The following is a 16,404-nucleotide window of genomic DNA, read 5'->3' as shown; positions in this document are numbered from 1 at the left end:
GCTATAAGGAGAACCTGCCCACTCTCATTCCCGAAGAGGAAAGGGGTTCGAGAGTGTTGCTATACCACAGGACCCTTGCGGAGAAGCTGATGGTAAAATTCCCAGCCGACAGCGCTAGTAGCAGAAGGCGCAGTACCGAGGGCAAAGTAGCAGGGGAGGTGCGGAGATCGAGCAGCATGTACATCCCAGGCAGTGCAACAGTCTTTAAGGGCCTGGACAGCTTTATGGCTCCCCACCAAGACTGTGTCACCGCTCCCCAGTCAAGGCTGAGTCGGCGGGAGCACTGTAAAAGGATGGTGAGGGAGTACGTAGCCGATCGCACGACCGTCCTCCGTGACGCCTCTGCCACCTACAACTACTGGGTGTCGAAGCTGGACACGTGGCCTGAACTAGCGCTGTATGCCCTGGAGGTGCTTGCTTGTCCTGCGGCTAGCGTCTTGTCGGAGAGGGTGTTTAGTGCGGCTGGGGGAATCATCACAGATAAGCGTAGCCGCTTGTCAACCGACAGTGCCGACAGGCTAACACTCATCAAGATGAACAAAGCCTGGATTTCCCCAGACTTCTCTTCTCCACCAGCAGACAGCAGCGATACGTAAGCAATACGTAGGCTGCACCCGCGGATGGAAGCTACGTTCTCTCTCACCATCCAAAACGGGGACATTTATGCTTCATCAATCTGTGTCTAATATTCCTCCTCCTCCTCCTGCTCCTGCTCCTCCTCCTGAAACCTCACGTAATCACGCTGAACGGGCAATTTTTCTTAGGGCCACAAGGCTCACTCAAATAATTTTTCTGAACAATTTTTAAAAGTTTCAATGCGCTTAAAAGCGTTGGAACTTTAACTTGAACCAATTTTTCGTTACACTGGGCTGCCTCCAGGCCTAGTTACCACTTAAGCCACATTAACCAAAGCGATTAATGGGTTTCACCTGCCCTCTTGGCTGGCCATGGCCAATTTTTCTGATGTACATTAGTACTGTTGATACAGCAATTTTTGTGGGCCCTCGCCTACAGTGTAATCAAATGAATTTTTAGCCCACCTGCATTACAGCTGACGTTACCTCAGCTGTGTTGAGCAATGCAATGGGATATTTCTATGTACCGCCGGTGGCTTCCTGGCACCCACCCATGCTGTAGGTGCACACGGAGTTTTTACTACATCTGTACACTTATAAAGAACCCCAGTCAGACTGGGGCATGCAGTGTGGGCCGAAGCCCACCTGCATTAAGCACGACATTACTACCTCAGCTGTGTTGGGCAATGCAATGGGATATTTCTGTGTACCGCCGGTGGGTTCCAGGGAGCCACCCATGCTGTGGGTCCACAGGGACTTCACAATAGGGAGTTGTACCTGCCTGTGTCTATGAATTAAAAACCGCGGTCTGACTGGGGCATGCAGACACCTTGACAGAATGAATAGTGTGTGGCACATAGGTTCCCCATTGCTATGCCCACGTGTGCAGCTCCTGATGGCGGTGGCACAGGATTCTATTTCTCATTGCTTCTGTACAGCATTGTGGGCTATCGCCCCGCCACTTTTAAAGAGGGTCGCTGCCTAGCCGTGCCAACCTCTGCAGTGTGTGCTTGCGGTCCCTCGTCATGGCAGACGCAATTCTAAATAGACATGAGCGTGGTGTGGCATGAGGGCAGCTGAAGGCTGCGCAGGGACACTTTGGTGTGCGCTGTGGGGGGGAGGGGGGGGCGGTTGGGCAGCATGTAACCCAGGAGAAGTGTCAGTGGAGTGTCATGCAGGCAGTGATTGTGCTTTGTTGGAGGTAGTGTGGTGCTTAGCAAAGGTATGCCATGCTAATGAGGGCTTTTCAGAAGTAAAAGTTGTTGGGAGGGGGGGGGGGGCCCACTCTTGCCGGTATTGTGGCTTAATAGTGGGACCTGGGAACTTGAGATGCAGCCCAACATGTAGCCCCTCGCCTGCCCTATCCGTTGCTGTGTCGTTCCCATCACTTTCTTGAATTGCCCAGATTTTCACACATGAAAACCTTAGCGAGCATCGGCGAAATACAAAAATGCTCGGGTCGCCCATTGGCTTCAATGGGGTTCGTTATTCGAAACGAACCCTCGAACATCGCGGGAAGTTCGTTTCGAATAACGAGCACCCGAGCATTTTGGTGTTCGCTCATCTCTAATAATTATTAATTTTATTAATTAATTTTTTTATATCAAATTTTTCTATTTTATACATATCATTATGTTCCATGTATGTAATATGTAATATAGTAAGTTTTTTAACATAATTATTTACCAACGATGTTTTTATAAGAAATGCTTTTTTCATATATATGTATATATATATTTGGTTTTTATCTATACCAATTTAATCTAATTTATTAACTTAATTGGCTATATACTATACACACACACATACATATATATCTTTATTTGTAACATGAGATATCTTTATTAATCTGCCTCTACAAGAGGCTATTGATAATTTTTATTTTTTGCCTTTACCTATTATGTGAGCCAGCTAGTGTCCCGGTAGTTACAAAGATCCAATATTTTAACTTGGCCCCCATTCCCCTTCTTTCTCCCTCCCCCCTCCCCTTTTCTCAACAGTGCAATGTCCGTAATAACTTATTATCCTTTTGAGACAACGTAATAAACGCATCGATTCATGTAATTTTAGTGACCGAGAGTTAGGTCACATGATCGGGGTATCTCATTCAGCCACGCCCCCACATTAGGGCTTTCTTCTATGATTGTTTCACGTTTCCTTGTGTGAGCGCTACGATAACGCAATGACGCACGATACAATGACGTAGGTGTCACGTGCGCTAGTGTCTGGGATCACATGACCCTTGTTAGCTCTATATCGTAAGGTCTGTTAACTATATTAACGTACAGCGCGGGGTCATGTGCTCATATGTCACACATCACATGATCGTTTTAGTTAATGAAGAATGCCGAATATATCACTTCTGGATGTGTTTTTTATTATCTGATGTTATCCGTTTGGAAGAAGGTTTATATTAGAAAGATGGAGAGTTGTGTATAGCAACTTTGCATAGTGTAAACAATAGTTTTATGATGGTGTGTGTTATCTACACTTGTCCCCGCCTCCAAGATGGCCGCTGCCTGTGGACACATGCAAAGCTCATGGGGGCACTGATGAGCGTACCCGTCGCGCGTTGCCGCGAAGACAGACAGACATACATACATACATTTGTTTTTATATATCTAGATAACAACCAATCACAACGCAGCTTTCAAGTTACCTCAGCGGTATAATATATAACAACCAATCACAGCACAGCAGCTTTCATGTTACCTCAGCAGTATAATATATAGCAACCAATCACAGCACAGCTTTCATGTTACCTCAGCAGTATAAGAAATAGCAACTAATCAGAGCACAGCTTTCATTTTACCTCAGCAGTATAAGAAATAACAACCAATCACAGCACAGCTTTCATTTTACCTCAGCATTCTCAATATCCAGCAATTGTCTTGCGAAACGTTCGGCGGATGCATTATTTTGTAGTTGAACACGCATCCCGTTGATCGTAATGCCTTTTGCTTTTGTGCTTGAGATGGAAATCAAATGATCTTTGTCTGGGGGGCATAACTGTCGACGATGGATAGTTGTACTATGCCAGTAATCTTCCCAGGAGTGTACTCAACAACTTCCCAAAGTTTCATGGCGATTAGATGAATGGTGTATTAGCGCAAAAAGGACAGACAGACATACATTCCTTTTTATATAAATAGATGACATCAGGAAGTGAGAGAATTAGATTCCGTACGTAAAATTTGGACGCCAATTCTTTTGCGCTAGAATTGAATAATTGAGTTGGGACCCATTAACCTTTCCTATTTATGACATAATCAATGCTCGTGCCAAATTTCAAGTTTCTATGACATTGGGAAGCGAGAAAATTAGATTCCGTACGTAAAATTTGGACGCTAATTCTTTTGCGCTTCGAATTGAATAATCGAGTTGGGACCTAATACCTTTTCCTATTTATGACATAATCAATGCTTGTGCCAAATTTCATGTTTCTATGATATTGAGAAGGGAGAAAATTACATTCCGTACGTAAAATCTGGACGCTAATTCTTTGGCGCATAGAATTGAATAATCGAGTTGGGACCCATTAAATTTTCCTATTAATGACATAATCAATGCTTGTGCCAAATTTCAAGTTTCCGTGACATTGGGAAGTGAGAAAATTAGACTCCGTACGTAAAATTTGGACGCTAATTCTTTGGCGCTTAGAATTGAATAATCGACTTGGGACCCATTAGCTTTTCCTATTTATGGCATAATCAATGCCCGTGCCAAATTTTAAGTTTCTATGTGAGAAAATGACATTCCGTACGTAAAATTTGGACGCTAATTCTTTGGCGCATAGAATCGAATAATCGAGTTGGGACCCATTAGCGTTTCCTTTTTATGACATATTCAATGCCCGTGCCAAATTTCAAGTTTCTATGTGAGAAAATTACATTCCGTACGTAAAATTTGGACGCTAATTCTTTGGCGCATAGAATTGAATAATCGAGTTGGGACCCATTAGCTTTTCCTATTTATGACATAATCAATGCCTGTGCCAAATTTCATGTTTCTATGATATTGAGAAGGGAGAAAATTACATTCCGTACGTAAAATTTGGACGCTAATTCTTTGGCGCTTAGAATTGAATAATGGAGTTGGGACCCATGAACTTTTCCTATTTATGACATAATCAATGCTCGTGCCAAATTTCACGTTTCTATGACATCGCGAAGTGAGAGAATTAGTGGCAGTGATGGAAATCGAACGATCTACGTGGGGAGGGGCGTAACTGTCGACGACGCTCGCACGCGCGCCATTTATCGTAGGATAGATGTACTATGCCTATAATCTTCCCAGGAATGTACTCAACAACTTCCCAAAGTTTCATGGCGATCGGATGAATGGTGTAGTAGTGCATAAAGGACAAACAGACACACTCACAGACAGACATGCATACATTCAATTTTATATATATAGAAGATGGAGAGTTGTGTATAGCAACTTTGCATAGTGTAAACAATAGTTTTATAATGGTGTGTGTTATCTACACTTGTCCCCGCCTCCAAGATGGCCGCTGCCTGTGGACACATGCAAAGCTCCTGGGGGCACTGATGAACTTCTTGATTGTAAGTCTTGTTTTTGTCTATATATACTGTTTATGTATGATTTATTTTTATGCTTGAAAAAGACCATGTTTGGCTGAAACGCGTTGCAAATAAACCAGTTACTTCTATATTTCATTGGAACATTCTTCTCCAGCGAGCGCTGGGGCCATTTTTCTCTATTCAATTTGGGGTCCCCTGTCTGGGGCACCCAAGGAACCCTGCAGTTCTCCGAATTTCCGGATGCGGAGGAAGGATTTTCATCTTAATTGTTAAGGCGATCTTGGACTAGGAGGTGCTGGCAGGGCCTGTCCACGACTGGACCCTGCTCAGTACCGGGTAAGTCCCTATTAGTATTCTAATCTCACTATATATGACCACAGGAGCGCTGCACTGGCCTTCGTTTCTTTATTTGGGCATATCTACAACCTCTCAGAACTAGAGTTAGGATCTGTCATGGAGATTAATAGAAAACAGCTTTCAGAACAAGATCTGTCCATTTTGAGTATCTAGTGATGCCGTTCGGTTTCTGCAATCCTCACAGACATTTGCAGCCAGGGTTTCCAATGCAATGTTATGAGTGGGAAGACAAGTGTGTTCAATATGCATAATGTTTAGCTAGGCTACACTATTGGACAAGTGTGTAACTAGCGATTTGCAGTCATTAAGCTAAATTACTCAATTTATCTGGGTGCTTCCCTTACAGGCCAAAAGTGAAGCCACAGAGGCAACAAGCTCACCAACCACATCCCAAAGGGTCAACCCAGCTAGGACATAGGAGGAGCCAGGGCCATCCACTTGACTTGGCCCATCTCAGGGGCCATAGCCTGCATTATCAGCAAGCAGAGCCAGGCGAACAAGGAAGGAGGACCCAGTGGGACGCCTTGTGAACCAGCAAGTCCTGCCTCAAGACTGGTGGGCTGGGTGTATAACTTTGGGCAGACTTTGGTGAACAGTTTGAAGGCCTTGGCTGTGGAGTGCTGCTTCCCACTGCAGTCTGCAATCATGACATTAATAGAAATATCTCCCTCCCCAGTGATGCCAGACTGCTATGTAAAGGCATACATCAGTTAAGGCTAAATTGCTGCCTCCATTCCAGAGCCTTCCTTCATGTCGCTTTGATTTTGTTTACTTTGTTATGTAATTTTTTTTGCTAAAAAATATTTAGATTTTTTCAAAAGTCGATGTGGTGAATTTTATGTTGTTCATATCCCTTCTTTAAAAGAAAAAAAAAAGTTTTTTTTATTATTATATGTGTATTTCTTGTTTTCAGCCCTCGAAAACGTAAAAGAATTTTAGCGCTATTCCCCAACAGGTTTAACAAAAAAAAGTGTCAACATTTTGGTTAAGGGTGTACAGAGGCCTTTACTGGGTATCCCATTTAATATACACACGAGCACCTTGCTGGAGAACAAAACTATGTAATTTGTTGTAAGAACGTTGTAAAATTGCATAGGTCCCAACTAAATTACTATTGCGGGCCTATGCGACTGTATCTATGGCAACAATATACCAGCCATTTGCCTTTGTGCCTTCAGCACTGATGTTTTAGCTTACACTAGCTTTTTTTATACACAATGATGGATGAACACTCTTTGAAAGGCTTGACAATTGCACTACCTTTAGCAAATGTGTGAAGATTACTGCAGACACATGGTTTAGGCAGTGACAAAGCAGCCAAGCACAGGTAAAATATCCTGAATTTGCTAATTTAGATTCAAAAGATATTTATGAACATTTGTCAACATTACAAATATTTAGTGTGAACTCGCAGAAATTGCAGAAGAGAAAAAAAACTACCTGGCCCATTAAGGTCGAGGAATGCCTCGGCCTCCGCAATCACATTCTGGTTACTGGACTGGTGGTCTCCCTTGATGTTATATAGCTTAGTGTAGTAGCTCCTAAATTCCTCTAAGATGTCTGAAGAAGCATGGACCTCTGCACTTGTCCCAATACTCAAAGGAACCAAGGCATAGCCTGTCCCTCGAACCCAAGGACCGTTGGTCAAGAATACTCAAAATTTGTTGTCTTAGTGTGAAAATTTCTACCTTCGGAACTTCCTGTTGGGGCCGTTTATAAGCTGCCTCCTTGGACTGTAAACTTTGTATTAGCGGAGTTATCTTTTTTAAGTCTCGATCCATGTGCGATCAGAACTTCCCTAAGGACGCATTTTAGTGCTTCCCATTGTATGGGAGCTCCTGTGCTGTCACTCTGGTGAGTTTCTATGAACTCTGCTATTGATTTTTTTAAATTTCTAGTATGCATAGGACATCCTTAAGCAGATTGTCATTGAGCCTCCAGGAAAAGCCCCAAGTCGACTGCCCCAGTTCGAAAATTCATCACAGACTGGTGCATGATTGGACCAGATAAAATTTCCCTGGTAGCATCTCGGGGAGCAGTCCAAAAAACTCTGCGAGACTAGAAGTAAGTCTATCCTACTGCATGAGTTGTAGGCCAAGGAGTGGAATGTGTAATCCCTGACCCCCGGGTGAAGGATCCTCCACAGGTCAACCAGATGCATTGGATCGAGCATGTTTGAATGTGCGAAGCGCTGCTCGAAATATGGAGGTCCTACCGGACGACGTGTCTATCTCCAGGTCCAGGACCAGGTTGAAATCACCCCCTAGTATGATCCTGGAGCCTCCCGCGAATTCCGCCAGCGTTTGTAGCATACTTGATGCACATGTGATCTGATCCCAGTTAGGGAGATAGACATTAGCTAAAGTTACAATAGACCCAGCTGCATAATTTTCAGGAAAACATAACGCCCATCTGGATCCCTTTTAGAATCCAGAACCTGATGTCTAAACTCTTTGTGAAGAGCTATTGACACACTTTTTAGAGGGGTGGGGGCCATGCAACCAGGTGGGATAATATCTGGAAAGACAGGAGGAGACTGTCAGTTCGAAAGTGTGTTTTCTGGAACCTGGCCACCATCACACACTTCTTGTGGAAGTGGTAGAGTATCTGGTTCCTTTTCTGTTGAACATTTAGGCCTTTCACGTTGAAAGTACTACATGCTAGGTCACCCATAATGTCTGAAGAAAAAAAGAACTGGCCCCCCAGGGGGAGGTTGGGGGAGAGGAGCAGGGGAAGGGAGAAAAACAGTAGAAAGACAAGACACAGACATTTAACATATAAGACAAAAGGTTGTTATCATTGTATGACAGAGAGCAACGGCCAACGGAGCCCTTGCTTCCCGGCAGAGCTGTGGAAGCCAACAAACTTTTGAACAAATGTCCGCCCCCACCACCCGCGCTATAGATTAAACTTCTTGACTAAACACTATCAACCCCCAACAGGTCCCGGACCCTCTAGGACAAGCTCAGGTTCTTTTGACAAGGTACAAGAGTGCAAGCCACTATATTCCCTTCATGTGAGGTCACCGGTTGGAGACGCGCATGTCCCCGATGTCTTCAGACGCAAGTGGTCTGTTCATAATGGGCGCTAGATCTGCTTGTGAATCCTCTCCAGGTAAAGGTTGGTGTGACTCTAGTGGGCTGTAAGCCTCCGTGAGAGATCTCCCCCTTGTATCCTCCTGCTGGTGAGAGGTTCTGGGGGGTATCAGAGTGAGCAATTGTCTTCACTCCATCTTTGCTGGTTGGGGCTGGAAGTTGTGGAGAGGCCCCCTTTACTGTCCTCGTGGAGGTAGCAGTGGACATGTTTCTCTTCACCCCCAGGCCTCCCTCTTTTCTGGCAGGGGCTGGGCGGTGTGGGGAGACCCCCACCCCCCCTGCTCAGTCCTGCTAAACTGGAAGTGTGTCGGGGCCCCACTGGGCCATGTGCTGTGATGGGCTGTTTCCCCTCTGCAGGGCTTCCCTCCTGTTCCCTCTCTGCTCCAGACATGCGGACGGCCGGACCCCGAAGGTACTCCACCTGACACCGTGCTCTCTACCTGGAAGCAGTCATCTCTCTCCATGGGATCTTCTCCATTGACTGATGGGTTTCCTGCTCTATCTGCAGTCTGCAGCCGGCCGGTCACTTGTGTATCGGGAGCGATGCAGGGACACGTCCTAGCAGCTCATCCGCAAGTCGAACTTGCTATTTTATTAAAGATTTGACTATTTTGAATAATGCTCTACAAAAAAAAAAAAAGGTACGAAGATTTTTTGGCCTTTTAATGTTTCCCCAAAATTTGCATTCAATGTAATTATTTTTTTAAAAATTCCTGAATTATATCCAGGACCCTTTCCTGATCAAGCTAAAGCTGGAAAATTCTCCACGTGGAAATGGTATGCCAAAAGCACACTCCATAAAACGCTGTGGCCTTGTGAGCCTGTAATCAAATCCTCGCATTCTAATATTAAGGCCGTGGCAGGTAAAAAGATGCACCATCCCCTCCATATCGGAATGGTACAAAGAAGTGAATACGATCTGTTCCTTCGAGAAAATCAAGGCCAAACGAGCTGGGGACCCAACGAGACACGATAACCTTTGGAACATCTGGCTCTCCTTTATTCACAACCCATCTCCACAACCCACCACTACCCCTTAACAGATGAGGTTTCTCCTTATCCACGCATTAACCCGTTATACACTATCGCTGAAGCCCTACCCGGCTTCCACCTGTCAGAGGCCATCTCTCGAGGTACCCTCATCAGAACTGTCACTGTTCCCTTTGTTATGTATATTGATTGTCTATTTTATTTGTGATTATCCATTGTTTCCCCTGATTTCTCTTTCCTGTAACCCCCCCATTTTTTCATACCAATCAAAAATAAAGAATATATATTAAAAAAAGACATACAGTCAGTCATTCCTATATATATATATATATATATACATATATATATACATATATATATATATATATATATATATATATATATACACACACACTGTATATATATATGACATCAAGAGGTGAGAAAATTAGATTCCATACGTAAAATTTGGACGCTAATTGTTTGGCGCTTAAAATTGAATAATCGAGTTGGGACCCATTAACTTTTCCTATTTATGACATAATCAATGCTCCTGCCAAATTTCAAGTTTCTATGCCATTGGGAAGTGATGGAATTAGATTCCGTACGTAAAATTTGGACGCTAATTCTTTGGCGCTTAGAATTGAATAATCGAGTTGGGACCTATTAACTTTTCCTATTTATGACATAATCAATGCTCGTGCCAAATTACATCGGGAAGTGAGAGAATTAGATTCCATACGTAAAATTTGGACGCTAATTCTTTTGCACTTAGAATTGAATAATCAAGTTGGGACCCATTAACTTTTCCTATTTATGACATAATCAATGCTTGTGCCAAATTTTAAGTTTCTATGATATTGGAAAGTGAAAGAATTAGATTCCGTACGTAAAATTTGGACGCTAATTTTTTTGCGCTTAGAATTAAATAATGGAGTTGGGACCCATTAACTTTTCCTATTTATGACATTATCAATGCTCGTGCCAAATTTCATGTTTCTACAACATCGCGAAGTGAGATAATTAGTGGCAATGATGGAAATCGAACGATCTACATGGGGGGGGGGGGCGTAACTGTCGACGACACTCGCACGCGCGCCATTTATCATAGCATAGATGTACTATGCCTATAATCTTCCCAGGAGTGTACTTAACAACTTCCCAAAGTTTCATGGCGATCGGATGAATGGTGTAGTAGCGCATAAAGGACAAACAAACAGACAGACATACATTCAATTTTATATATATAGACTAGCTTACCCGTCGCGCGTTGCTGCGACATCAGAAGAAAGGAAAATCAAGGAAACTCGTTCTGATAACATTGAATTTACATTGTGTCATTTTTATTTAAACTTACTCATTTTCATATGGGAAACATTTCAAAGTGTCAGTTTAATTCTATGTATTTAATCAAGTGCTTGTGGATACACAATATTTTTAGTTTTTCCGTCTGGTGCATACACGAATAAATCCGAAGGTTTTCCGAAGCGTGAGCTGGCCACATACAGTTGTCCATGTGAGAAGCATGGATTCTCCAAATCTAGCCCACACACTTGCAGCGATTGTCCTTGTGCTTTGTTGATGGTCATTGCAAAAGCGAGTCGCACCGGAAACGGTAAACGTTTGAATTCAAATGGCATGTCTGTTGGGATAATTAGAATCCGTGGCAACAGAACATCTTCCCCCTTGAATTTCCCATTCAGAATTGTAGCTTCGATGACATTGTTAATCATCTTTTTCACCGAAAATCTTGTACCGTTGCAAAGTTGTGGTGGATTGATGTTTCGGAGAAGAATGATAGGCACGCCAATTTTCAATGTTAAAACGTACGGTGGCATACCTGGAAAATCAAGTGAATTCAAGAATTCCGTTGGGTAATTGACCACTTCATCTTGATTCATCACAGTATCGATGGACTTATACGTTGTCGCTTCACGTGGTATTCCGTTTTGAATGCTGAAATTGATGGCATTGACATCGTTGTTGGTAGCTGCTAATATAGCCCGTGCGCTGAGCCACTGATGATTTTTGTAATTTTGCGCAATATTTGGGAACACCTTTTGAATCAATTCGTCTTTGGTTGATGTCAACTTTCCAAAGTTTGTTGGCAATGTGATACATTGTGTAGATCTGTCGATTGGCATCTTCCCATTTCCAATATCCAGCAATTGTTTTGCAAAACGTTCGGCGGATGCATCATTTTGTAGTTGAATACGCATATTGGTTTTCAAAGTCAATTTCTTAACATGTCGCCATAGAACTGATGATTTGAGACATGCATTAAGTTCATCCGCGGGTGTTGAACGTGGTATAACTGGCAGAGTTTGTCGAAAATCACCAGACAATAAAATAAGTGCTCCACCGAAGGGCTGTGCATTTCCCCTCAAATCTTGCAGTGTACGATCAAGCGCTTCCAATGCTTTTTTGTGAGCCATTGTGCATTCGTCCCATATGATAAGTTCACAAGTTTGGAGAACTTTGCCCATTCCGGAATTTTTGGTGATATTGCATGTTGGCGTCTCAGTGGCTTGCAAATTCAATGGCAATTTCAGTGCTGAATGTGCTGTCCGACCACCATCCAAAAGTGTTGCCGCAATTCCAGATGATGCAATTGCCAGTGCAATTTTATTCCGTGATCGTATAGTTGCCAAAATGATTGAAATGAGAAAAGTTTTGCCAGTACCTCCGGGCGCATCTGAGAAGGTACAGGTCCATAAAATGGAAGAATCTGTCTCAAAATGGCCGCTAGATACAAAATGGAGCATTATAAGATGTAAATAAGCTTGTGTGTAGTGAAACAATAATTAAAGCAGAAATAACTTGCAGAGCATGGCATTCGGTGCAATGTCTAATGATTTGTTTTTTTCTATTCATCCGAGAACATTTGCCTGGTACAGTCGCTATCAGAAGAGACTCCCCCACGCCCTGAGCTTTGGGAAAAGAGCAGACCGTGCTGATAAGACGCTACGAACATCCAAACTCACAAGGAATAATCATTTGAAGGACATTTCACATAGATATTCTCACTGCGCTGATTGTTCAACAAAGCACAATTCTTGATGTCTTTCTAACCCAATAAGATTAACCTCGTGACTAATGACGTATTCCTTTCCTGTATTAGATATACTCAGTCAATAAAGATTCAGTGTACGCGCCTTAAGCAGGGTGGGCTGAATATTTGCCGCGGCTCATCTCTACATATCTGTGAGAGCTAATTACTATAAATCATATAGTTTTTGGCCTCTCTGATGCATCCAGGTATGAACTAATTTGGAACCCAAGGCTTGAAAGGTTAATGTGACCGGTCATGTGTAACGGTCCTTAACACATCTATGAAGTACAATCCTCTGCTTTGATTTGTAATTGCTTTTATGATTGTGTCATATACAATGCGTTGTTCTGGAAGCAATTTTGGAAGATTCTTTTCAACAAATGTACCCAAATCATCGAAGTGTGTTTCACGTTGCAAATCACGATCATAAGCGTTATTTGCAGCTCGATTCGGTGCACACATTCCCAACTGCACCAATCCTTTGTTAGCGATTGCCAAACATATAGCCTCGATCGAAACTAACGCCTCATTATACACGTTTGTTGTGAATTGCATGTTCAGATTCGTTGCTCGCAAACGACGTAGGATGTCTTCACTCATGTAATCTTTGTATTTTTCCCAAAGATCTTTTCGGATTGGATGGGAAACACGTTGTCAATATTATCGCAAATAATGTGCGTATTTGCTGTGGTTGAGCAGTATTTGATGCATCATTGAGTGCTGTGTCCCAATGGGCATTGTTTTCAATAAGCTTTAATTGCTGGCAAGCTTCTCGATAGGTCGCACATACTTCACCATTTACTGTTCTCAGTTCTTGGAAGGATTTCGGTCCACGCATGTTAACTAACAGTAAGCGCAAGTAAAAACATTCTTGATTGTTTGGATGAACTGAATACAGGCGGCCTAAAGTGTCAGACGAATATAAATTCAGATGTCCTTCAACTGGTTTGCCCTGTTTACGACGTTGAACGTTTTTCGCTGATGCATTCTATGTGTAGTATTTTGGCACTTCTGAGTAAAGTAGCATTCCTGCGAACAAATCATGCTTGCACAATGAGAAGAAGGCAGTTAACGTTGTTTGCGGTGGCGAAGATGCTCTTGCATGTACATTTTCTGTTGTAAAATACACGCGCTGTTCATTTTCAAGATGTACTGCCAAATGAACAACTGTTGGATGATGTTCATGAATTGGAAATGAGAAAATACGCCAAACAGCTTCATTGCTACTAATGTAGCGTCCCAATTGATATCGTTCGATTTCATTGATTGGTGCAGATGCATTTTCCACTCCAAAAACTGCCATATCACTTCCTTTATTGACATATTTGCAAATGTATTTGATCGATTTCACTGAATTGCAATACTCGACATTGATGTGTGCTTTAAACGTCTTTGAGAGTAATGGTGAATACGGCACAACCCAACGATTATCGACTTCAATGTCATTGTTGCGCACTTTTAAAGTGATTAATTTGCCACCATCTTCAGTTGATCGTTGACGATATTGTGGATATCCATCATTTCCAGTGATAGTTTCGGCATGTAAGTCTCTTGGATAGCGTTTCGTGCATTTTCCATCCTTCATGCATGGAGAATAGTTGTTGATTGCGCCACATGGACCATGAAGCATGTTTTTAGTAACGACTTCGAATAAGCCTGGATCAATGTTGAAATCTGGGATTTCTGCTGAGATAACTTCATCAATTTTGTCTGGTGTAATTTTGTCGATCAACCAAATCAAAATGTGTGCATGCGGTAATCCTCTTTTCTGCCATTCAATGGAATACATCCAACAGCGTGTCTTCCCAAAAACATGATGTTTGACAATGAAATCCATCATGGATTTCAATTTTTGTTTGAACACACGTGCGATGAGGTCATGGCGATCCGAAGGCAATTGTCCAGGCAACAGAAGTTCTTTAATTTCATCCCACGTTGGATTGCACGTGAATGTTATGAAAAAATCTGGACGGCCATATGCGCGAACATAAGTCATTGCATCTTGTGCGTATTCATGCATGTGCCGTGGGCTTCCTGTGAATGTAGCCGGCAGGATGACCATTTTTCCCAGTTCATTGGGATTGCCATCAGTAGCAATTGCATCACGTAAATGAATATATTCTTCTGAATGCAGTTTGGTTTGATTCAATCGAATGAAGAGAAGTCATTCGGTCTCGATTTTTGCATACATATCGACAATGTATTGATGGAACAAATGCCGACATTTCAAAATGTGATTGTCTGGGTTCTCACGAATCATCAATCGATATGAATAGTAATTCATGGCACTGACTTTCTTATTGGTCTCCTCATGTGTTTGTGGATTTCTCATTTTGATGTTGAAATGATATCCATCTTCTCCTTGCCAGAATAAAATTGGATATTGCAATGCATCGTATGCGCGATGAGTTTCGGAGACTCGGTGAAGATGACCATCTCTGCGATGAAGAACTATATCACGCGAGTTAAATTCTTCGCCAACTATGACGATCGCCACTTCATTAATTGTTGGTGCATTGTATTGTCTTTCGTGTTGGCCGACTGGTGTTTTGTCAGCTCTAATAACAACAACGTAATCATCAGCTGGCATTTGCTCGAGGGCGGTCCTAAACAGTTGAACTAATTGGTTGTGTTGCTCAAATAAATTTTGTAATACAGCAACAATTTCTCGATTAGTGCTGGTATTGACTCAACAACATTGATCAATTTGTTCATCGGTGGTTCCCATGAAATAAATTTGGAGAAATTTGTGATCTGAATGCTGCAGTGGTAGAAGTGATCCAGCGAGATGATAAATTTGGCCTTGGACTTTGAACGTTGGCGTGTAATTGTCACGTATGATTTCTGTTGCACCGAACAATGTCATCTGGAAACATGAATTGTACTTGCATATGTTTGCCAAGAAATGTTTAGACTGGCTTGTGTCACCGGATAGCAACGTTGATAATGGTTCGGGTGGTAAATGCAATTCAGGCAATTTCACTTTTCCACTGTGATTGTTCTCAGTAAGAGAAACGACGTAATCTTGTAGATATGATACCTTTTAATGGCTAACAAAAATACATGATGTAATAATAGCGAGCTTTCGTACCAACGCAGGGGTACTTCTTCAGGCTAATGGATTGGATCTGAAGAGGCATGCATATTTATACACACTTATAGCATACATACTTATGCCAAGGCACAGATATGGATGTGATTGGTTCGCACTTAAAAGGAATTCTGCAACAGCAAACAAACTTTTTTTTTGTCTAGGCACTGATAGCGGAGTGAAAGTTTTATGGTCCCTAAATTACTGTTGGAGGGGGGGAGGTCATCAGGCTTGACTTTCTACAAGAGATACACAAACATTTTTAGCTAAATACTGATAAGGGAGTGAAAGTTTATGGTCCCTGAATTACTTTCACTCCCTTATCAGTATTTAGCTAAAAATGTTTGTGTATCTCTTGTAGAAAGTCAAGCCTGATGACCTCCCCCCCCTCCAACAGTAATTTAGGGACCATAAAACTTTCACTCCGCTATCAGTGCCTAGACAAAAAAAAGTTTGTTTGCTGTTGCAGAATTCCTTTTAAGTGCGAACCAATCACATCCATATCTGTGCCTTGTCATAAGTATGTATGCTATAAGTGTGTATAAATATGCATGCCTCTTCAGATCCAATCCATTAGCCTGAAGAAGTACCCCTGCGTTGGTACGAAAGCTCGCTATTATTACATCATGTATTTTTGTTAGCCATTAAAAGGTATCATATCTACAAGATTACGTCGTTTCTCTTACTGAGAACAATCACGTTTTGCTCTACTGGCTAACAC

The 16,404-nt window shown here is 42.3% G+C and overlaps 2 protein-coding genes across 2 annotated transcripts; both read right to left on the bottom strand.

The window, feature by feature from the left end:
• Positions 1-11,732: 11,732 nt before the first annotated feature.
• LOC136606816 (uncharacterized) lies at positions 11,733-13,192 on the bottom strand (the record flags this gene model as incomplete). The annotated part of the gene is made up of 2 exons (XM_066589016.1): positions 12,873-13,192; positions 11,733-12,237 (listed from the first exon to the last, which is right to left on the bottom strand). Coding segments are annotated over exons 1-2 (825 nt in total), but the record flags the coding sequence as incomplete, so codon positions are not given.
• A 388-nt stretch (positions 13,193-13,580) lies between these two features.
• LOC136606800 (uncharacterized) lies at positions 13,581-15,182 on the bottom strand. The gene is made up of 2 exons (XM_066589015.1): positions 14,846-15,182; positions 13,581-14,716 (listed from the first exon to the last, which is right to left on the bottom strand). Exons 1-2 carry the CDS (start codon positions 15,180-15,182, stop codon positions 13,581-13,583), a joined length of 1,473 nt encoding a protein of 490 aa, XP_066445112.1.
• Between the last annotated feature and the right edge of the window lie 1,222 nt (positions 15,183-16,404).

This window comes from Eleutherodactylus coqui, chromosome 1 (assembly GCF_035609145.1).
Source record: "Eleutherodactylus coqui strain aEleCoq1 chromosome 1, aEleCoq1.hap1, whole genome shotgun sequence".
Lineage (NCBI taxonomy): Eukaryota > Metazoa > Chordata > Amphibia > Anura > Eleutherodactylidae > Eleutherodactylus > Eleutherodactylus coqui.
The sequence above is the reverse complement of the archived record's forward strand: the minus strand, read 5'-3'. Positions and strand labels throughout refer to the sequence as shown.

Coding starts and splice junctions, on each gene's coding strand:
- LOC136606800 (XM_066589015.1), bottom strand. CDS start 15,182: ATGCCAGCTGATGATTACGTTGTTGTTATTAGAGCTGACAAAACACCA. Junction 14,717..14,845: donor TTCATATCGATTGATGATTC/GTGAGAACCCAG, acceptor AACTGCATTCAG/AAGAATATATTCATTTACGT.